The sequence below is a fragment of the Mus musculus genome, chromosome 4 (genome assembly GCF_000001635.26).
Source record: "Mus musculus strain C57BL/6J chromosome 4, GRCm38.p6 C57BL/6J".
Lineage (NCBI taxonomy): Eukaryota > Metazoa > Chordata > Mammalia > Rodentia > Muridae > Mus > Mus musculus.
The window spans coordinates 99967560-99990331 of record NC_000070.6 but is presented as its reverse complement, the minus strand read 5'-3'; the positions used below and the strand labels follow the sequence as shown (position 1 = coordinate 99990331).

Genomic DNA, 22772 nt, shown 5'->3' with positions numbered 1-22772 from the left:
TTGCCCAGGCTGAACTCTTATACTCAGAGACATTCTTCTGCCTCCATCTTCTGACAACCTGGGGATTACAGGTGCCTGCCATTACATCAGCAAACTAATTCTTCTCTTGTCCTGATGTATACTGCCTGTCTGTCACCAGGGTCCACTCCCTTGGGTTCTCTCTCACTTCCCCCTGGAATGGCTCTCAGGAGTTGTTGGTTAGTCACCACAGTTGGTCACTTCCCTTGTCACCTCTAAGTTAAGACATCCCTACCTCTCAAGCCAGAAAAGTCACAGCATGAGGAAATTGCCATGAGTGAAAGGTAGTTTTCCACACTCAGTGCAGACACATTGACAGTTTTGCTGGGTGCCAGGCATGCACCATGGGAGATGGTACAGAAGGCAGTCCTGCCCACCGTAGAGTTCCAGGCAGAAGCAGAAAAGAACATCAGTTAGCAACAATGTGGGCTCCAAAAAAGCTTTGCAGAGAAAACCTGTACACAAGGAAGAGAAGGTAGGTGACAGAGGACATGGTTGGGGAAGGGAAGAAAGAGTAGAGCAGATAGGAGGGCCTGGAGGAAGGAACATGGCCTTTGAAGGAAACTGCAAGTGGCTCATAAGGCAGAAAAGAAGCTGGCAGGTTTAATAGTCAGGCCACAGGGGCCTCTGTGCTTCAACATTCAAAAGATCAAGTGGCACCTGGTCAGTGTAACAGGGGAGTGAAGCTGGAAGGGCAGGAAGCCTGCCATGCCTGCAGAGATGGCATGGAGACATTCATGGACTCTTTCTCATCCCACCCATTCTACTTCAAGGGGTCAGAGGGCTGGAGCGTGATGGGTGTATCTCCTGCACACAGGGATGTGTTCCCTGGAGGATTATTAAATAGCAAGGCTGCTTTGTCCAATCAGTCATGGAATACAACAGAGGACAGCTGGGTGGGATCTGGAACAGAGGAGGCAAAGGAACCACAGGAAAACAACTCTGTCTCTGCGCTCCTCCTCTGAGGTGAGCCCAGCCTTGGACGCTTGGTCCAGTCAGGGTGCTGGGGAACATCTGAGCAAGAAACTGCTTCTCCAGAGAAGGCAGAAAGTCAAGACCAGGGGAAAATGAAGTTTCCAATCAGGGCCCAAAACAATTCTAACCCCATTTTCTCTCAGCAATTCTCACCACAGAAAACAAGTGTGACTCAAGAACCACATTGTTGGGGGTGTCGGGTGCTGGCTGCTGCAGCAGGCCAGCCTCTCAGGGATTTCTCATACTCTTCCTCCAGGTTCACCCTGCCCCCTCCCACCAGCCCGGCAGGCAGCCACAGAAGGTGGCCTTGCCCCACGTAGCCAGCCAAGACTCCCATCTTCTCTACTCAGCTTTAAGCCTCCACACTGCGGGCCAACTGGGGTCAGGAAACACAGCTGAATTGTAGCTGGGGCCAGCGGGACATTTTTAAAGCCATCCCAGCGGATGTATTACTGGGAGTGTCTGCAGCTGATTCTACAAACAGAGAGTTGTAGAGTAAACAAAATACAATGTCAGAAACAAGCCCTTACTTAGGGTAGCGGAGAACCCAAAGCAAGGTGTCCAAACATCTGTTAAACTGGGCTGGTTAACACAGGGATAATAACTTCTTCGTTGGTGGGTGTCTGGGTGGCATGTATCTCAACATTTGAAATAAAATAGATGTTAGGAAAAGATGAATGCCAACAGCTAACAGTGGTCTCCCAACTCATGGAATTCTACTTGTGGATGGATTTGATTCCCCCAGCTAACCCTACGGGCAGTTGGAGGGCAGCGATAACTGTTGTACATCATTTCCTTCCTCTGACCCTTAGCCAGTATTAATTTCCTGGCTGGCTGAAACATGCAGATGTTGAGACTTCTTGGGGGAACAGTGGTGTTAAACTAACAGTCTCTTAACACCCTGGTGAACACTATCAACCTTCAGTAAGTAAAATAATGTTTTCACACCTTTCCCCACGGTTAGATGTAGTCTAAAAACTAGAAATGGTTAGTACCGAGCAGGGTGAACTCTGGAACTGTGCTGCCCAGGGGCACCCATGCTCTTCCAAGGGTTGTGACTTTGGTGGGGAACTGGGATTCACCTGTAACATGGGGATTGCTGAATATCTTCCTCGTGGAATTATTGGGGATTACAAAGCACACAGGAAGCATGTCAACGAGTGCCTGGCATGGAGTCAATGCTACAGACCACTTATCCACCACCACCACCAGTGTCTTTGGTGAAGCTCAGCTGTTGGCTGATTCTCTTGTGAAATGATCATATTGGAAATCTCTCCTATGGGGTAAAAATTCTATCACCTATACTGGAGAGCCCAGCTTGCATGGTGGAGGTGTGTAGAGCTGAGCCCTTTCTGGAATAGTCAATATAGCAAAGTAGTAACTTTGTGTTGCAAGATCCTTGCCAGCCATAAAATGAACTGTAAATATTAGTATTATGATTTTGTTTCTCAGCATCTAGAAAGAGTCCATCAACCCAACTCTGCCTGTCTGACAACTTACTGTGGACTAGACTCTGTGCTCATGGCTTTCCAGAGTTATACACTTAATGATCTCCAGGCATCCAAAGTTAGAACTACTCTCATCTCTTTCTTTTAGGATGAGGGGAATGGCATCCAAAGGTCATTTGGGGTCTCAGGTAGGATTCAAACCCAGTCACTCAGCTTCAAAGTCTATGCCTCTAACTTCTGTGTTACCCTGTGGCCTGGAAGTCTGGGGGGTTCTGCTCCTGCCCCATTAGCAGGCCTGGGACAGGCAGCATTACAGGGCATATATATGACTTTGCTCCACCAGATCTGAAAATTACCTTCTTTCCCAAGTCATTGCACCAAGGCTTCTTTGATAACCTTGGGGGGGGGGGTGTATCCAGCGGCCACTGTCCTGATGAGATTAAAAATTACAGTTCTTAAGTGGAAAGATATCCAACCTGCCCAGAAATCAGGTTTTTCTGGCTAGGCTATCAAAACAAAATACAATACCCCCTCTTCATACAAGGCAGACCATCTGTTTTCCTTCTTTGTAGTTAAGAATAAAAGCGACAACAGGCAACCGTAGCACATTCTGCTTTAATACCCCAAATATCTGTGCAGATGGGAGATGCAAAATAACACAGAGGTCTGAAGGCAAGCACATCTCACTCAGAGAGAAGGCACCAGGAACCGTATTCTGTTGGATTACATGTAAACACACATGGGGAGACTTTCACAGTGAAGCAGGAACTTTGATATCATTTTACAGGCACACTCCATGGACAGGAGATGGCCTTGTTGCTGACCCTCCACCTCCAAATCTTTACAGTGTAGTGTACTGTACCTGATGTAGGGAGACAAGGGCTCACACAGCAGCAATTTAATAGGGCAAGAGAAGGAACAGACACAGGTGCAGGCCCTCGGGTCTGCTTTCCCTCTCCCCCACACAGTGGCAGTGCCTCACAAATGGCTGTTTATCAAAGTGGGAAGTAAAAAATCAAGACCGAGTCCTAAAAGGCCCAGGCAAATACACTGTTTCTGTCCGTGCTCTTCAATCAGGTGGCGTGGATAGTCCTGGGGGAGGGACGTGCCACATCTGGCCATCTTTCTAGGTGATGACAGTGGGCGCAGTGCGACCCGTCCTCTCCTGGAGCTGGGACACTTTCAGAGCAATGGAGATCAGGGGCGCCAGCATCACCTGGGAGAAACACAAAGAACCCTTCCCATCACTTTTCTAAACAGATCTGTGGTCCACGAGTCCACCCACCCACCCCAGGTACCAGCATGCCTGAAGCTCTTTTAAGTTAAAGCAAACCCAAGCCTGGCTCCAGCACCCCTTACCCCAGTGAATGAACTCTGTGGTCTATCCTGCAAAGCAAGCAACCGTACCATCCTCGATATTTCTTCTCCATATGCCCCACATACAACTTATCAAGCCTAAGAGACCCTTTTGCTGTGAATCTCTCACCATGGGACTGGATTCTCGCAAGCCCTCTGCTGTTACTCCTGATAAAAACACTGCTCTCTCAGATACTTCTGCATCCCCTGAGCTGATTCTCACACTGTACCAAAAGAGACCTTTCAGGGCTGGTGAGATGGTTCAGTGGTTGAGAGCACTGGCTGTTCTTCCAGAGGTCCTGAGTTTAATTCCCAGCATCTACATGGTGGCTCACAACCATCTATAATAGGATCTGATGCCTTCTGTTGTCACACAGGAAAACAGACTGCTCATAAACCTAAATAATTTTTAAAAAGAGAGAGAGACCTTTCACATCCACCCACCCCATTCAAAGTTCCTTCAAGGCACTAGGGGAAAGGAGGGGGTGGATTTCACTGTTGAAATGAATCATCTTTGATATTAGACAAACGAAAACTATTCATCTAGTTAAACTACCCGTTTTCCAGAGCAGGAAACTGATACCACGCCATACCAGAAGTGCGGCTTGACTAGACACAAATGGCCCGGAACAGGACCTTTGCTTGCTATTGCTGCCTTTCATCCACACCAGATCATGCTAACTGGGAAAGCCAGCCCCACCCGCTGAGCCTACAACATGTCGCTGCCCTTGGGGCTCAGACACACCAGCTACAGAATAAAGGCAGACGCTCCCCAGCTGGACGGTGGTGTCTGCGAGCACAGAGGGAGCCCCAAGCTTTTATGATCCTCCATCCTGGAAAGTTAGGTTCAAAAGACATATACTTTTCATTCTTTCCGTCTAGCATGGATCGGGATTTTGTCTTGAAGGTAAAAGGAAATGAGTACGTGCACCTTCCGCCTCGTCTCCTCCTCTATTATCTCGGGGACCTGCAGTACAGACCCCAGGGCCCTTGGTTCAAGTTCTAGGGATGCCAGAACCACACAAGGATGTGGAGGTTACAGATGTTGGGACCTGGTTACTGGAAAAAGTGCGAAAGAGAAGCAGCTCTTGCCACTTCCTTAGTAACAAAAGCAACTGCACACTGAGTGTCCAGTCAAATCCAGACGCAGGAAGCAGAAGGCTGGCTGCAAGGACTGTCAGGAAAACAGGCTGACCTCTGAAGGTAGGCTTCAGCTCTGCAAAAACTGAGAAGGTTGGGGTCTGAGGATGCGCTGGGAACAATGCAAGTGTGCACAATGCAATGTTACTGAACTGCAGACTTCAAAGACACGGTAATGCAGCTTGTTTACATTTTTTACAACTAAAAACTGGGTGTCAAAAATTTGAATTAAGCAACTATAAGAAAACCATTCTTCTTTATGTTTTTAGTGTGCGCGTGTGTATATATGCACGGCACATATGAACACACAGGCATACAACAGCACATTCGGGGAGGTCAGAAGACAGCTCAGAGAGCCAGTTCTTCCACCATGAGGCTCCCAGGCTCAAGCTCAGGTCAGGAGAGCCGTGGTAAGGTCAGCAGCACTAAACTGACTTGGTTGATTTTCAATCTTTTAAGATTTCTTTATTTATACATCATAAAAGGAACCAATTCGAAGATCCATTCTCACGTAACCACGACTGAATAGAGCACAGGCTGGCAATGCCTGCTTGCCCTTCTGTGCCTTGGTACCCTTATCACTACGAGGAGAATAACAGTCTATAGAATTTGAGAATAATGAAGAGGGGCTGGGGCAGAGAACGGCACTAGCTATGTACGCAAGCATTGCCATGTTTATTAAATCTCCAGCACCCGCATAAAGCAAGCTGTGCACACACTAAGAACCCCAGGACTCTGGGGAGCACAGACGGGGGTGGGGGGGTCACCAGCTATTTGACAGCCTAGCTTCAGGCTTAGTACGAGACCCTGTCTGGAGGGAGTAAGGTAGAGCATGAAGGCGAGGCACTAGATGTCTTCCTCTGGCTCCCAGGAGCATGGAAGCATGCATCACATACATACATAACACAGAGAGAGAGAGGGAGGGAGGGAGAGAGAGAGAGAGAGAGAGAGAGAGAGAAAGAGAGAGAGAGAGAGAGGGCGAAGGGGAGAGAGGGTGAGAGGGAGAGAAGGAAGGGAGGAGAAAGGGAGGAGAGTGTTAACTGACTGTACCTATGCAAAGGGCTTAGTAAAGAGCAAATGTTCAGCAAAGCTAATGATTCCTGTGGTAGTTACCAGGCACTTTTGCTGTAACATACAAAGGGGAGAACCAGTACAACTGGTGACATGATGGGTTGACCTGATGGTGACCTGGTGGGCTGTTGACACCTGGCAGTGACATCATGGGCTCAGCAGACCCTGATCACTCTCTCGAACCAAAACAACAAAGCAGGGTACAGGGCTTAGCCATTACCTGGGGGTCCTGGTTGATCTTGGCAACGTCCTTCTCGTAGCTATCAATATACAGCCGGATGGTAGCCCCTGCACTCCCGGTGCCACTCAGTCTGAAGATGATACGAGAACCATCTGCAAAAATAAGCCGCAAGCCCTGCAAACAGATAAGCAGACGGTTTTCCCACCAGTTCCTGAAAGGGGGACTGAGGCCTGGCAGACCCTGAGTTGTCCATTTGGAGACCTAGTCTTATCCATCAGAGGATTAGATCCTTGACAGATGGCAGCAATCGAGCCCTGTGAGACTGGCTTCTATCAGCCTCTCGCTGCATCCAGACAAAGAGGCTTAAGTCATGTAGGAACAGCATTTCCAGGGCCATCTGGGAGATAGGCTTGTGGCGATCGATGTTGGGTGCCATGAGGCTCCTTCTCCTGCCTACTTCCCTGTGATTCATGGGCTGGTCGTTTCAGTTTGAAGCTTAATAAATAAGTAAATCTGCTAGATGCAGAGATCTGACTCATGGCCCTTGAGGGAACTACAGGCAGATGAGAGGAAGAGCCCTTTATAAAGCCCTTGTAGGAGATCTCACAAAGGGGGCCACATGCCCTAGACAGTAGGAACATGCGCTCATACCACCCCAGCATGATCCAGGGTCAATCATGTCAGGATGACTCAAGTGAGGTCTGCATGGGAGCAGGACCTTTTTCTCTTTCCCTTCCATCCAGTACTTTTACGCCTTACTTAAGGAGAGGTTGAAGACTCGTGATATATTTCTCAATGTAAAGAAGAAAGGCTACAACCGATGTTTGCCTAAGGGCCCTTCACTCTTTATGAGTCTATCTGAGCTTTGTGTGATACCAGAGACTGACCAGAGGGAAAGGTCCTTGTCTCCTGGGGTTTGTTACCACTTCAAAATTCCAATTCTTTAGATTTACTGTGAGGGCTGCAGGTGGGATGCGCAGAGCATGTTCTCAATGCAGAGGATACAGTCACCCCCACTCAACACCTTTTACTTTTTAAAAGGATCCCAGGCTTGTCTTTATCCTCAGATTTCAGCATGAAGCTTCTGGTATCTCCCTGTTTCCTTTGGGTCCTTTTCTCTCCTACGTCTTCTTCCTGCTAAGTGCTTCAGTATTCTCATTCTGTGGCACAGAACACAGCCTAGCTTCCCAGTGTGCCTCTGACCTTCTAGGAACCCCTACTGAGGGGCTTCCAGTGACTCCCCAAACCCATCCCCTCCAAAACATGGCAGATGCTTTATATATAAAAAAAAAACGGCCAAAGCTCTGCATCTCTCAGAAAGAGCAAGCAGGGAGGTTAGGGTGCGACGACACCTTCACCCCCTTCATTGTTTCTGCTTCTGAATCCCCAGACATAGCTTCATTCCCTGTCAGCAGGTAACAGATCTGAAAGTGAGTGGACCCTGGTTCTCAGTGACCACAGAGAGAAGGGTTGATGCCCTGAAGCCTTAGGTACCTTTTATGAGAAACCCCAGCCATCTGTTACCACCCAGGATGGTCCAGATTCTCAGCTCTGCTGTCCTACTGTGCACTGCCTTGTCAGACGGCCACAGATAACAACAGTGGGGATTTAGTCCTCTAAACAAGAGGACTGCCTTAGAAAGGCATATCCTTATTGTGGGTCTGGAACATGTGAAAGGAGACCACGTGGCGTCATTTATGACGTCACACTGCTGCGATGCCTGGAGAGAGAAGAACTGATCTCTAGGGTCACTGTAACGTTCGTCTATAGTTTTAAGACTTTCCCCATACATTCCAAGAAACTCCCTCTGGCATATAGGCTCAGAATTCTAGCATGGAGAATCAGGGGGCTGCAAAGAACTATGGCAAAAAAAATAATAATAATAATAAAAACCATTCTCCCTATGAGTACGCATGAGAGTCAAATGTAATTTGGCAGAAACCCAGCTGGGAACCACTGACCCAGGAAAACACACTGCCAAGGAAGCACAACCAAGGGGCCGTTTCCTTGTTTCCTCTTGAGGCAGAGATGGCGCTCTAGGGTATCTCTCTCATATACTCACAATCGGCTCCTACCTGATTTTTTGAAATGCTTCCATCTACTGGGTCACTATATTCAAAGTTATCCGCTTTCTCCACAGTGTAGACTTTATCGTTTGCTGAGAACTGCTTCCCCACAAAGGAGCGGTCCAGCATCAGGGCCTCCAGGTCCTTCATCATTTTGTTTGCACCCTCAGCTTCCACCTCCTCGTAGTCATACCTGGAAGAAGTTACGTAGTTGAGAGTCCAGGGTTGATTTCACAGCATCTGAGGTGAACAACATTGTCTCCATCCTTGGCCCTCCCAAAAGCCATCTACCTTCAGAAGGCTGCCAAAAGCTGTGAGCTTGTCAGTCAGCAGGGATGGAGTGGGCTGGGGGGAGGGGTGTGTGAAAGAAGAGCTTAGAAGAAAGGGGAAGGGCCTTCTGAATAGCCAAAGGACTCCTGGCTTGTGTTTTCACAGAAAGAGGCTCTAAGATGCTTCAAAAGAGACATCACCTACTGCCACATCTCCACATCTTGAGGAGGGAACAAAAAATCACCTCCAAAAAATTTCTAAGTCAGCCAGCATATAACTTAGGCTCTTTTTGTCTAAACTTCTATTGCTCTTACAAGGCGAGGCTGGGCCTGCCCTAGGCTTTGGACCTGTGTGGTGCTGTGAGTCTGTGGCTTCACAGAGTTCCAGTCTCCACAGGAATCTCCTTGAGCTAGGCCAGAATGCCAGAGACCAGATAAGCAGCCAAAAGCTAACTAGCTGTGCATCAAACACCAGGCTCCTTCAGAGGCCCATGCATTCTGCTTTACATTTAGCCTGGCAGAGGATGCCTTCAGCGGATGATAAAGGGTCAAGAAAAGAAAACAGCTGCACCACAAATCAGATTCTGTGATTATTATTTTCTTTCAAGATATTGTTCTCCACCTCTTTTTTTTTTTTTTTTTTTTTTTGTGAAGTTGAAGACACTTGCATGCTTGTCTTAACCTGGCAGTACATGTCCTCTTGAAACAGACTCTCAAGATGGCAGAACCCATTTGTTTGCAATAGTGAAACAAATACAAGATGTGCACTGTAACACCTCTGAGACATGAGGAATATTGCAGAATTACGGCCAACTTATGCTGGCTCCAGGAGTCTTCGAAGCTGAGACAAAATAGCCCCCTCCCTACCGAAGCTGGCGCTTTCCCTCCGTTAGGATGATAAAGGGCAAGAAATTACAACCAGGCTTCTGCCTCATGCCTGTGACCTTTGGGTGTTTGGGAATAAAGATTTTTAAATCCCAAAACACAGAGGGTTGGAATGGAAAGAATGCTGGCTTTGTAACCAGACAGAGCAGACGAAGACTCCAGCAAAGAATGGTCAGTTATCCTGACTCTTGGCATCTAGGTTGTATTATCAACTAATGGTCTTGAGGCTTATGACAGACAGCAGTGTGGCAGTGTCTAATGTTGTTCAGCGAACGGAGGAGTCAGAACCATAGAGACAGGTTCTGAAGCCTGGATTTGTAGTCCTTGATTGTAGTTGTTGTAGTTGATAAGTAGTGAAGCCATGGTGAGATTTCCAATATGGAGGTGTGTTTATGTATCAAGAGTGAAGCTCTGAACACCACTCCACCTTACTCCACATGGTGTGGTTGTTGTGAAATTCTGGGCCTAGAGAGTGAGTACATGATTGTGACTGTGAATTACCAGCTGTTCTTGCTCCTAGAGAGGACATTCCTGATTGGTTCCCAAGACCTCTTCATGATAAGACATGGCAGGTTGTTTTACTTATACTTTCAACAGAAGAGTACTTTAATCAGAATTCTCTTGGAAGATTGGTGAGTTCAAGTTGCTTAGGATTGAATTCTTTTCTGACTTTCTGAAAACCATAGACTATTGGCCCTGGGATATACATACATTTATTTCTCTTTTAAAAACATCTAGTCTAATGCACCCATTTTATTAAAAAGGCAACTAAGAAAACAAATAAACAAAAACAAGAACAGAAATAAGAACAAACAAAATAAAGCCAGGCATGGTGGGCCATGTCTTTTACGGCAGCACTTGTGAGGTAGAAGCAAGCAGATTGCTGCGAGTTTGAGGTCTGAGGCTAGCCAGGGCAACACAGTGAGACCCTGCCTTGGAAAAATAAAACGCAAAACAAAAATAGCAACTGAGGTCCAGAGAAATCATATCCATAAGCTTCCTACATATGAATCCTTTATCTAATATACTTTTTCATAAAAATATTATGATCCAGGGAAACAATTCTTTAATTTTTGCACTTATTAAAGTACAGGTAAATTAAAAATAGTGAAAAACACTACTGGTAAAAAAAAAAAATTGGGGGTTTCCAGGTCTTGAACCCAAAGCTTTCCATATAATGACCACATAGACACTTTATTAATCAGCTATATCTCTAGCCCTACCCCACATTTTAATACCTCTTAAAAATAAGTATATATGGTAAAAAAAAATAATTGTTAAGTGTTTTTAATCATTTTGTTTCCAGTATAATCTGGAGTGCCTGGGGGAAAGAAAAATAGAGAGTAAATATCTGTTGAATCAGTGACTGCGAAGATGGCAAACAGCCATGGGTCCTACCCAATGAGTCAGAAAAGCTGATCTGAACTGAGCATTGTTTCCAGAACTTAAGGAGAATCATTTCCAGGCTTTTTAAGCTCTAGAGTTTACAAAACACCTCCAGACTCTGATGTCGCTCCATCCTCTCGGTAGCCAAAGTGACATTCTAAGGACGAGGATACTGAACGCAGAGGTTAAATGACTCCCTAACTCAGAAAGGAACAAATTCATATTCAAATCTATTTCTGTGAGTCCAAAACCCAGTGTTACCATCCTGCCAACCTGACGGATATATTTAGAAATGCTTATAAAGTATATATTCTTTTAATTAGGCTAGCTATTTTTTTTTAATCCTTGCTCTTTATGGCTGGCTTAAAAGCTGACTTCGCCTTGACCCTGATCAAATCATGTTCAAAGTCCCCAGCTTAAGAAGGTGAGAGAACCTGAGTGTCCTTATCATTACAGACAGAACAAACACTGCCTGCCTGAGAAGTCTCTGTTCACTTTCCCACCATCCCTCCAACACCATCCAGACTGTGTCTTACCTGGTAAAGAAGTTCCGACCAAACTTCTGCCAGTGGTCTTTGAGGATGTCCTCCACGCTCTGTTTGCGGGTGGCCAGAATGGAGAGCCAGGCCAGGACGGCCCACAGTCCATCTTTCTCTCGGATATGGTCCGAACCTGAAAGGAGATGAGAACCGTGGCTTTTCAAGAGTCCTTGAGAGCCAGCCCAGCAGCACACAGGCTACTGAAGCAGTCAAGTGCTCTGAGGACTCCAGGACACGGAAGGGCTCACAGATGCAACAAAGTAACACAACAGTTACAAACAATGGGAGTAACTTAGGAATCAAATTGGCAGACATCACTAAGCATCTGTGGGATAACCTGGTAGAGCTTGGTGTATCAATTACAAAGTATTCATGTAGGAGGGAAAAGTCCCGTAATAATAAATAGTAATAAAATGGCTATTGTAAATTCTCAGTAAATAAAAACAGCCTGCAGCACCACGGAATAAAACAAAGCCCGCAGAGACACAGATATAGGAGAGGCTCACGTTAATAAAGTCTTACTTTGAGCCTATGGGAAAATGGTGCGTCATTCTTAGTGACGTTACCATAGCTGGCTTATTACTATAAAGAGACTTCAGGGTTTGTTCCTTAAAAAGAAATCAGTTCAAATTTAGAAATTTAAAACCCTACTAGGCATGACAGTGTCCACATGTGATTCTAGCACAGGGTGGTGCAGGCAGGAAGATCAGAAGTTCCAAGTTCAACTTCAAAAAGTGTGTGTGTGTGGATGGGGTGTGGGGTGGATGGGAATGAAAGCCTTTAAATACTAGAAAATATGTAAATTTCTTTTTACTCTTGAGAGTAATAAATACAGGTAAAGCCATTACTCAGAAAGAGAAACACCTGACATATTTATCAGTAAAAATACCTATTTTTTCATCGCACTATACTATAGATAAAAGTAAAGGTCACTGACACAGCTTAAAGGATCTACATATTTACAATTATAAAACAAATTATTGGAGGGAAGAGGGAAGGATTATGGGAGGGGTGACCAGGAAAGGGGCCGTGAGTGGGATGTAAAGTAACTAAGTAAAAAATAAAATTAATAATAATAAAAAAATAAAATAAAAATCAGATTATTTACAACACTCAGTATAAAAAGAGAGTATTATTAGTAAGAGGAAAGCAAGTTCTAAAATAAAAACATATACTAAAGATAAACAGGCAATTCATACAAAAATATGAATCAATTATTGGATAACCAACTAATGTAACAAAGGGCTGGCAATATTTTTAAGAGGCTAAATTAAGCCACAATGAGAAACTGTTAACTTGCTTGACAATGAGCCACAGATTTAAAAATTATAGCCTTAAGCTTAGGGGAAGCACAGTGGACATGAGATTCTAACAAAATGCTCTTGAGGTGCAGTGACACCACTCTTCTGAAAAGCAACCTGAAAGAAAGTACCACACTCTTAGGGGACGCTAGCCTGTTCTGGGACAGCTTTCCTAAACCAGTAAGGACCCATTTAGTGACGTAACATAGCCTATTTGTTTGTTACATTTCCAGCACTCAGAGACAGAGGCGGGCTAATATCTGAGTCCAAGGCCAGCATGGTCTACAGAGTTGAGTTCCAGGACATCCAGGGCTAGATGAGAAACACTGTTCAAACAAAACCAAAACCAAAACCAAAAACAACAACAACAACAACAAGATCTCCACCAAAATTAAGAAATTAGATTGTGTGTGTGTGTGTGTGTGTCTGTGTGTGTGTGTAAAGACCATTTTTAGAAGCCTGCTATGAGCCAAAACTTTCACTTTTAGCATTTTAACTTTTTATATCAAAACAAAGTATACAGCACAGTGAGCTAATTTTCTATTTCTTGAGAACTGCACATGATCTTTAGAATCATGTTTCCCATATTTCCACACTCAATTCTTTACATGCCTTCCTGCCCTCCTTGGCTTTGTATCTGGCCTTGTTTTTCTTGGTACTTTAAGGTATCTGGAATGATGCTGGCCACTCTGTGGACATGTTCAGGAGCATCTTTCCTTCCTGTCTTCATCCTTTTAGACACAGCTCAAATATCCTCTTCTCTATGAGATGAGCTCTCAGAGCAGTTCTCTGAACAATTATGAGTTCTGTTTTATTTCTTCTCCTATAGCAACCCAAGCCAGACCTCGGGGTTGATAACCATACATCTTGAGCCCTACCCTTCTGTTTTCCCCACTAACAATGTTCTTCTTAAAGACTTGTAACTAGTTCTGATGACCAGGCTAGCATGTAAAATTTAGTAAGGAACTATGAATATGTACATGAATGAGCAAGTAAATTAATTCATCTAATCCAAAACTTGTTTCCAAGATTTTTCTCTTGGATGGATTTCTTTGTGGGAGTTTCTATTGCTGTGATAAACATCATGGTGTGGAGGAGGAACGTGTGTCCTGTGCTGTCGTCCAGCATGAAGGGAAGAGTTCAAGGCAAGAACTTGGAGGCAGGAACTGGAGCTAACCTTACAGGAATGCTGCTAACTACACTTCTCCCACGGTTTGCTCAGTCTGCTTTGTATACAGCCAGGACCACTGCCCAGGGGCAGCATTACCCGCAGTGGGCTTGGCCTCTCACATCAATCATTAATCAAGAAAATGCCCTACAAGCTTGCCTAAAGGACGATCTAATGGAGACATTTTCTCAGTTAATAGCCCTTCTTCCCAGATATGCCTAGGTTTATGTCAAGCTGACAAAAGACAACCAGGACAAGAAGGAGAGGGACATCTCAAAGCCCAGATGCCTTGAGAGATGCAGGCAGTGCATTTTAAGGCTTTATATTTTGGAAATATTTACACAATTTCATTATCTACAGACTTTTACTTTTCACTCTCTTAGGAATAGGAAGCCCCCTGCCTCTCGTGGGTTTACACATGAGATGTTGGAACAGTGCATCCTGACGATTCTAGCAGCTTCCCTGTAGGCTGGAGATTCATGACAGCTTGCAATTCTTTATCTATGCTCCACTTTGGTTTTTTTTTTTAAAGATTTATTAATTATTATTTTAGGAACATCCATGTGAACCTTTGTGTGTTTATGTACACCCCATGTATGCAGAAGCCTGTGGAGGCCAGAAAGGGCATAGAAAACCCTAGAACTGGCCTTAAAGGAGGTGTGAGCCACCTAACATGGGCAGTGGGAACTGAACCCAGGTCCTCTGCAAGAGCAGCCCATGCCCTTAGCTACTCAGCGTCTCTCCAGCCTCTTTGTGTTTTACAGACAGGGCCTTCCTGTGTGTTCCTGATGAAAGCCTGTAGCTCTCCTGCCTCCATCCTCGGGTGCTCTGATGACTACAGGTATGTGCCACCATGCCTGCACTTCCTTTTGATGAAAATAAATTAATAAATTTGAAACTTCACATTAGGGTTTTTTTTTCCCTTTTTTGGGGTAGGTTTTACATTGAAAGCATGAAGATATTTCCACTTCTAAAAAAAAAAGTCTTTTTTCTTTTATGAGAAATGAAAATGAAACCTTAAAAAAAATCATATCAAGTTTGACTAATTTATCTGGAAATGCTTGAATCAGACAGTCACTGTCATACATGAAGCCCCTGCCCTGGGTGACATCAACACACATTCTAGTCTGCTTGTGGGGTCTTCAATTTTGGTAAGTGTTCCGTTAACCTTGGATGGAAGAAAATTCCAGGTATCTGGTTAATCCTCTGGAAAGCCAGGTCAACTCTATTTCCTTCCATGCTCTGACAAACAGTAATGGTTCCCAATGAAAGAAAGGCATGGTGCTCCTGCAGCTAACCTGCTGTCATAGCTGTGGTTCCATAGAAAGAGACAGAAAATCACAGCTTTTGAGTTGCTGCTCCTAGGAGCCATCTGGGTCTAAATAGGTTGCTTCATTTATTCAAAGCCTCCATTTGGTCCTTTGCAAAACTGGAGGGAAGGCTGACCTCTCACACAGCTAAGAAACATCCAGTGGAGACACAAACTGTTGGATGTTTTATAATACAAATGCAAGATGCATTTACCATTAGAAGTAAGAAGAAAAATAAATTTTTTAGGGAAAGCAATGTTTTCTTTCCACAATATTAAGCTTTCAAAACACAATGTCCTTTCATTATATACACTGGGAAGAAAATGGGTAAATATAATCCAGGACAATTTCTCCTCTAGAAGGGGGAGCCCCACTCCTGAGCTTTTTTTTTTAAGGTGCAAGAAGCCAAACTCACTTAAATGTAAGGCAGAGAGAGGCCACTGTCACCCCAGCTGGCAGAAGGGTAGTGCTGGGTTTTGCTCTGAGCATCTTCACTCTTGTTCTGGCACAGGGCCTGCCTGAGCCCCCAGGAATTCTGCCCTTTCAGCATCTTGCAACACCTGTCACTGTACTCTAGCTTAATCAGCACCTCGTGGTAAGGACACACTGGGCTCAGGCAGGGCATGCTCTGGGTCATAGGCAAGAAAAATGTCAACCCCAGCTGAGGGAGCCAAAAGTTAACGGTTTAGGGATTCGGTTACATTTACTAGCATGGGCATCTCAAGAGCTACGCTGGCATCTGCCTCTGCCAGATGACAGCCTGAGACAGGGGTGGGACAGCTGTCTGTCTGACTGCCTCCCTCCCTCTCTCCCTCCCTCCCTCCCTCCTGAACACGCAACTCTCTGTTTGGAAATTTCCATGCATCCCTCATAGCCTGGCTCACATCACCTCATCCTCACTGAGGATGGTACTTGACCCCTCTGTGCTGTGGCTACTATCCCCCATGATCATACACTACTCCTGACTATGTGATATGCCCACCATTGGCTCAGGACAGCTCTCAAGAAGGGCTTGCCCCAGAATGGCCAGCTCTTAGCTGCCTGGATGCAGTCCCATTTTGTTTCCCTCTGTGCTCATCTAGTGTCAATTGAAAAGGACTGACTCCACAGAAAGCCTTCTCCAGCCAACTCCAACCCTCAAGGGGGTGTCTCCCAGGAGCTCTCTGCTTAGCCTTTCTTCTGCACAGCCTCATGACTGCCCTGGAACTGGGTTTGCTTTTTACAGAGTCTTTGGTGGGAAACAGTGAGTGCTGGGACAACAGGAACCGCCTTAATAAGAACTTCACTTTATAGTCAACAAAAAGAATCAGTGCCAGTGTGTTCCGAGTACTGAAGTAGGTCTCCCATCCTTGCAGGTGAGCATCAAGACAGGGAGGAGGTAGACAGGAAGGTAAGTGTATACCTGAGTTAAAGATAATTAGGGTCCAAGCCTAGTCCCATTGGAATAGTTTGCCTGCGACATCTCCAGACATAGGATGCTGCTATCATCCCTGGAAGGTCTGTGTGTATCAGGAAATGTACTCAAAGCTATGCAAGTAGAATGGGAAGACAGAGTACTGGGCCTTCTACAGCAGGCTATCGGGCACTCTGAGCAGAAAGCTCTGAGCACCTGCTCCAACACCTATCACTGTACATCTGTAATTACATAGCTGAGGTCTGGCTTCTCTGAAAGGTAGAAACTCATAGAGCCCTCCAGGAGGACCACTTGTTTACCAAATGCCTACAGCCTAACCTAGCATCAAGACTCAGTCAAGTCCAATGAGAAATTAAGGAATGATTTGGTACAAAGAAATATAAACATGTAAGGTTTTTATTAAGAAAATGAAATAGATCCCAGGATATATTAATTCATTATCACCCCTGTGGGATATGTCACCATTTTTTAGATGGGATAAGGAAAAAAACAAGACTAAACCAAAAGCACACTGTGAGTGTCCAGTTGTGGAAAAATCGTAATTGACAGCAAATCTCCAAGAGATACCACCCAGTTCTCGCCAACATTTCCTCTGTGTTTCCCCAACCTTCCGTTTCCCTGAAGGATTTCAAAAACAGTGACACTGAACTATTCATCTTTGAATTTCCTAATTTAACCAAAGTGGATCGGAAGTGCCACTGTCACTGTGAGTCATCACTACCTATGGTCATGAGAACGACCAGTCTGGCACCATGAGGTCAACTGAAAACAACAGGGCCACTATTCTGCCCAGCTCTGCCTCCACATTCTGAGTCCTAACAAAAACCACATCCATCCCTGACACATATAATGCTGATCCCTAGGGGTGTGTGCAGACCTGCGCTGACTGCAGACCTGTGCTTACTGCAGTTCAGTGAGAAAGCTGCTGTCTCTGTGGGAAGAACGGCAAGTGTATCCTTGGGAACGCTGCGTCCACAATAGCGAGGCCTGTTCTTTAAAAGCCGATGGTCTATCTCATGTCGTGAGCTACTACTTCTGAAGTCTTGCTTGTTTGTATGGCTTCTCCTTTGTAGATGCTTACTTCTTCTAACAGAGATGGCAGAGTCCTTAGTCCTGTCTATAGAGTAGGAATGTGGCTGAGTCCTCACAAGAGTCCCATCCCATTAACAAGAAGTGATGTAAGGATTTTCCATTATGTTCAAGAAAAACAAAACCCAAAAAAGTACTGATGGGTGCATACCATTCTAGAATCATACTGGACAGCACATCCGACGACCTACAAAGGTCTTTCCCTCCTGCAGGGGTCTAAGGAGAAGGAGTGTTCTTGCCTTCTCACTCAGCAGCATTGGCTCAACACCTCTTCTACTCTGGACCCACAGGAGGCTGTCTGAATAAAATGGAAACTGGAACAGAGAAAGCCCTGTCCTCGTGGAACTTACCATCTGGTGCAGCCAAAACAGACAGCAGTAAATACAATCCCTGCGGTAAGCATACAGAGGTAAGTATGTGGGGCCCGAGAAGACTCATCCTAGAAGGCCTAGAGGCTTTCCTGAGAACGCCCTACCATCAGCTGGAGAGTACAGAAACACAGAACCTGGGGAAGACAGGATCTGAGCACTGCTGCTGGTACCTGAAGATCTGCCGCCTATGACAGCAGAGGTGATATCTAGCTTTCAGGCCTCTTCTCAATTAGTCAATGTCACACACTCCTGCTTGGCTCTGATCCACCCTGCACAATGAATGCTTCCTACATGGGCCCATGGGATAAAATATTAGTGCATGTAGTGTGTGTGTATATATGTTTATATGTGTATATATCTGTGTATGTGTGTCTGTGTGTATCTATGTGTGCCTTGTGTGTCTTTGTGTATATATGTATGCATATCTGTGTGTGTATCTTTGTGCGTGTGTGTGTGTGTGTGTGTGTATGTATGTATGTATGTATGTATGTATGTAGAGGAATGAGTAAAACTGTGTCAACAGGGTTCTTATACAGAAATATTCTGGACCTTTCAAATGCTAATATCAGTATGACTAACCAAACTTCCCAAACTAGTTTTCAGGAAACTAGCATTCTTCTACAAATCTGCCCTCTAGGGAACCTGGCTCTAGATCCTTCCCTGTCCTCCAGGCTCAGCGCTAATTCGGTCCATTAGGGATGCAGGCCCAATTGTTTAGACAGTGTCTGCCACTGAAAAGCTCCTCTTCCGTGAAGTGAGTGACTGGGCTGGATGTCGCTTTGCTTCAGTGTTTACCTAGTATGCTCAAGACTCAGCTCCTAGCTCAGAAAATGAAGGAGGAGGGACCAGAAGACTGGCTCGTGTGGCATGTAACTGACTGAAGACCACTGAAAACTCCCTGGGGAAAGACCATTTCACAGGGAGCAGTCATACAGTAGCTCAGAGGTGAGTGGCACCATCCTTGTTTAGTGACGAAGGACAGGACTAAGCACTTGTCTTATATTCTCATATTAAAGATCCAGAATTGGGTTTCTCTGTATAGACCTGTTGTCCTAGAACTCAGACTCAAAGATCTTCCTGCCTCGGCCTCCCAAGTGCTAGGATCAAAGGCATGAGCCACCATTGCCCGGCTTCACTTATCTTACCCCCAAATTCCATCAGGTCAATTTGTTATCCAGAAGTGCTATCATTCTCCCAAGAACAGTGAACTGCTTGGAACTTCATAAAAACCTGCGGGGCATCTATCAGCTCAGACCTCCCGGCACAGACTCTGGGGTCCGAGGAAAGATCGGTATTTGGTCCTGACTGACACGCGTTGAGTGCCCTCAATCGCAAGGCATGGCAAATGCTTGCTTTGGGACTTCTCCTTACTAAATGATGACCAGAGACCACAAAGGACCACAGAGATGAGCCGCTGTACTTTAAAATGTTGGCCGGCGAGAATGTAAGGAGTGGGACTACTTGAGAGCCTAGCAGCCTGGCTAGACATGAGCACACACTGTGCTGACATCTGGAGAAGAACCATCACAGATGCGATGAGACAGGAGGGTAGGGAGAGTCAGAATCTGAGGGAGGCCGGAGCTCAGGTCAATATTTTGACTAGCATACATGAGTGTGGTAAGTGCAGAAATGGGACTCGGAGATCACCAGACTCTCTACTTCATGCCACCCTTCCCCCAACTCAGTCTACATAGAGACCCTCGTGCCAAGGCTGCATTTTTACATTATTCTCACCCTCATCTACTTAGTTTTACACTCAAGATATCCACCCTGATAAATCATAACTTGTTGCTATAGAAAACTTGGATCCATGAAAGGGAAAGATTTAATGCTATGCCTAACCCTTTTCTTACATAAAAACAAAACAAAACAAAAAAAGTGACTTGTTCTGCCATATTTCTTCTTAGAAATGAAAACATTTGTTAAGGTTTCCTTGGCCACGAAGGGAAGAAAACTGTGTTTACCCTGTGTTTAATCCCTAGAGACTCAATGTCCAATGCTGCCAAGAAAGGCCCCCAAACTTCCTGTCTCAGCAGTTGCAATCCTATGAAAGTAAAGCCAGCTCTCCTGTCCAAATGCGCCCACTGCTTTTTGAATGTGTATGCTTTACCAGGTTGTCATAAATAAACCGTGTCTTGATTTAGGGCTCATCAGCTATTCCAGGATCTAGGCAGTCTCAACATTCCCCTGAGGCAGCAGTTGTGGGAGGAAAAAAAAAAATGTTAGCATGAGTGCCACTTACCGGTCCCAAAGCTCTCCTCTCCACAGAGGGACAGCTTGCTTGCATCCATCAAATTCCCAAAAAACTTCCAGCCAGTTGGGGTCTCATACAAAGCGATCTTTGTGGCATTTGCTACCCTTCAAAGGCATGAAATCAAAGTTACATCACAGCAGGACGGCGACCGGGACCATGTGAGGATGGAAAAGATCAACCATCATTGTAAGCGAGGGTCCCATTTAACATTGCTTAGAGGTCAACACAATTCTACAACTGGAGGAAATTAGAAAAGGAAACTTGGACACAAGGGGTTCTTCTGTACGGATCCAGAGAAACGTGGAGCAAAGAAGAGAAGAAAGGATTAATTCAGATCAGTTTAACACTTGAAGTCTAACTGTAGTAAAACAGCAGGGTTGGGGCATTGAAACCCATGGGTCTGGATACAGAACAAGTCTACAAGCATTCTATAAAGAGCAACAGAATGGTGTGCTCATTAATAATCACAGAAGTCAGCATTTCACAGGGAAAGTGCAGGTCAGAGCAGGTCACATGACACACAGCCCAGTACTCAACGTCCAGCCAGCGTCCAGCCAGCGTTTCTTTCTTGTCACCAGATGGCCCGCTGTGGAGCCTCCCACTCCAAACACCCATTCTCATGAGCGGTCTCTTTCTCCTACAAATCTTTTTCCTCCTTCCTATACAGATTCAGACTTGAAGATCTCTCTGAAGGGCTGATCTGTAGCTCAGTTGTGGGGAGCATGCTTAGCACCCTCAGACCTGCATAGATTCCTAGCACTGATAAATAAATGAATAAGGAAAGAACTTTTCAGTGACTTAACCGACCCACCCCCACGCCCCGCAAACCTCCTTCTGATTGAGTAGTGGAAGTTGCTTGGTAGTTTCAATGCAGTCTCAGTGAAGTGTGCATTCCAGGTTCCCACCCCCTTCTTTCAAGCAAAGTTAGGTGGCTTGTCTGAATTCTAACAGGGAGGAAAATCGGTTCTGAGAACCAGGAGAGCATTTTTATTTGAAATAAGGTTTTTCAGTTTTGAGTCTATACAGGTTATCAAATTTTGCAAAAATTATATAATTACAGTGTTCCTGAAAAGGGACAGAAAGTATTCCAAAGCCATCATAGTGTGGCCACCAACCAGCTCTAAGTTCCAAATGTCGGATCTGAAGGCAGAAACACTGGCTTCTGGGTGCTGCACTAGGTCAGCTGTGAAGTCTTAGCCAAGGCTGGTGACTCCTGACTCTCAGCTCCTCTCTCTCCAAGTCAGGGTTTGGGAGGACCAAGAGGTGGAGCACATGAAGAACTCCACTCACTGTCCCAGCACCAATACTTTCTCCTTATTCACTGAAGTGGAGCCAGCAGTACTTCTGGACCACCTCCCCTGCAGTGGTCGGGGGCCGGGGCTCCACATTCAGTGTCCCTGAGTTTTGATGTAGGGAAGATTCACTTTCAGGAAGCAGTTGCTTTTAGCTGGTAAAGCAACAAGATTAAAAACTCACCCTAAGAAGCAGAGCATTTACTGCCTGGGACACGGGACACGGGACACACACCTTACACAATCTCCTTTGTCACACGGTTACCAATGTAAGGAGAAATTCATAGACACAATTTTCATTGTAGGGAAAGAATAAAATGTTCATTCTCTTAACATAATCATTATATTGGCTATAAATTGTTTCATTATCCAGCTAGCCTGACAGAGCCACTTACTAGCTGGCTGAGTTTAATCAGCCTCCTTGACCTTTGACATCCATCAATAAAGTGACATTATTAACAGTACTTAATACAAATTGAATGACTTAAACATGTAAAATATCTACTGTCCTGGCCACGGGACCATTCGTAAGCCTAGCCACTGTTGTAAGGACCTAGACCAATACACTCTTCCTTTCTCACACCCGGGGCCTTCTCCTCATTCACTCTTTGCTATTAGTTCAGTGGAAGATTCCTGAGGTCCTGACATTCTAAAGCATCCCATTTGCTATTTATTACCTTTTATTTTTAATCATTTTCCATGGATCTCACTATCCACCTTTTATAAAGGGGAAATGCCCAAGTGAACAGACATGTAAGAAAATCTGAGATTCTGTTTACTGCCACTGATCTTCTGCTGCTGCAAAACAGGTATTTTCCCCTATTCTACTTATTTGAACTTTCCGCTTTAGTGTTTGGACAAATGAGGCATCACTGCATTTAGCCTGCAAGGGTAGTCAGTTCTGATTAAAGTCTGAAGTTACTTTAAGTGACTCTTTAAAAATGTATTTTATGTATATGGCTGTTTTGCTGCACTTATATATGTGCCACATGTGCAGTGTCCTCAGAGGCCAGAAGAGGACACTGGGTGCCTCTGGAACTGAAATTATATACGGTTATGAGTCACCATCTAGGTGCTAGGGATTGAACCCTGGTCCTCTGGAAGAGCGGTGCTCTTCTTAACTGCTGAGCCCTCTCTCCAGCCCCTTCAAAATACTTTTTTCAATCATGGTGTGTGCACACTGCTCAACAAAAGTGACCCTGCCTGGATCAAGAATAACATCTTGACTACAAGAAAATA

General features: G+C 45.1%; 1 protein-coding gene across 1 annotated transcript in view; it reads right to left on the bottom strand.

Annotated features, from left to right (window-relative positions):
• Positions 1–3037: 3037 nt before the first annotated feature.
• Pgm1 (phosphoglucomutase 1) overlaps positions 3038–22772 on the bottom strand; it is a 57844-nt gene continuing 38109 nt past the window's right edge. The window contains exons 7-11 of the mRNA NM_028132.3: positions 20230–20345; positions 11332–11467; positions 8265–8448; positions 6229–6363; positions 3038–3657 (exon numbers count right to left, since the gene is read on the bottom strand). Coding sequence (NP_082408.3) covers positions 3568–3657; positions 6229–6363; positions 8265–8448; positions 11332–11467; positions 20230–20345 — 661 coding nt within the window. The 3' untranslated portion in view covers positions 3038–3567. The remainder of the gene's footprint in view (positions 3658–6228; positions 6364–8264; positions 8449–11331; positions 11468–20229; positions 20346–22772) is intronic.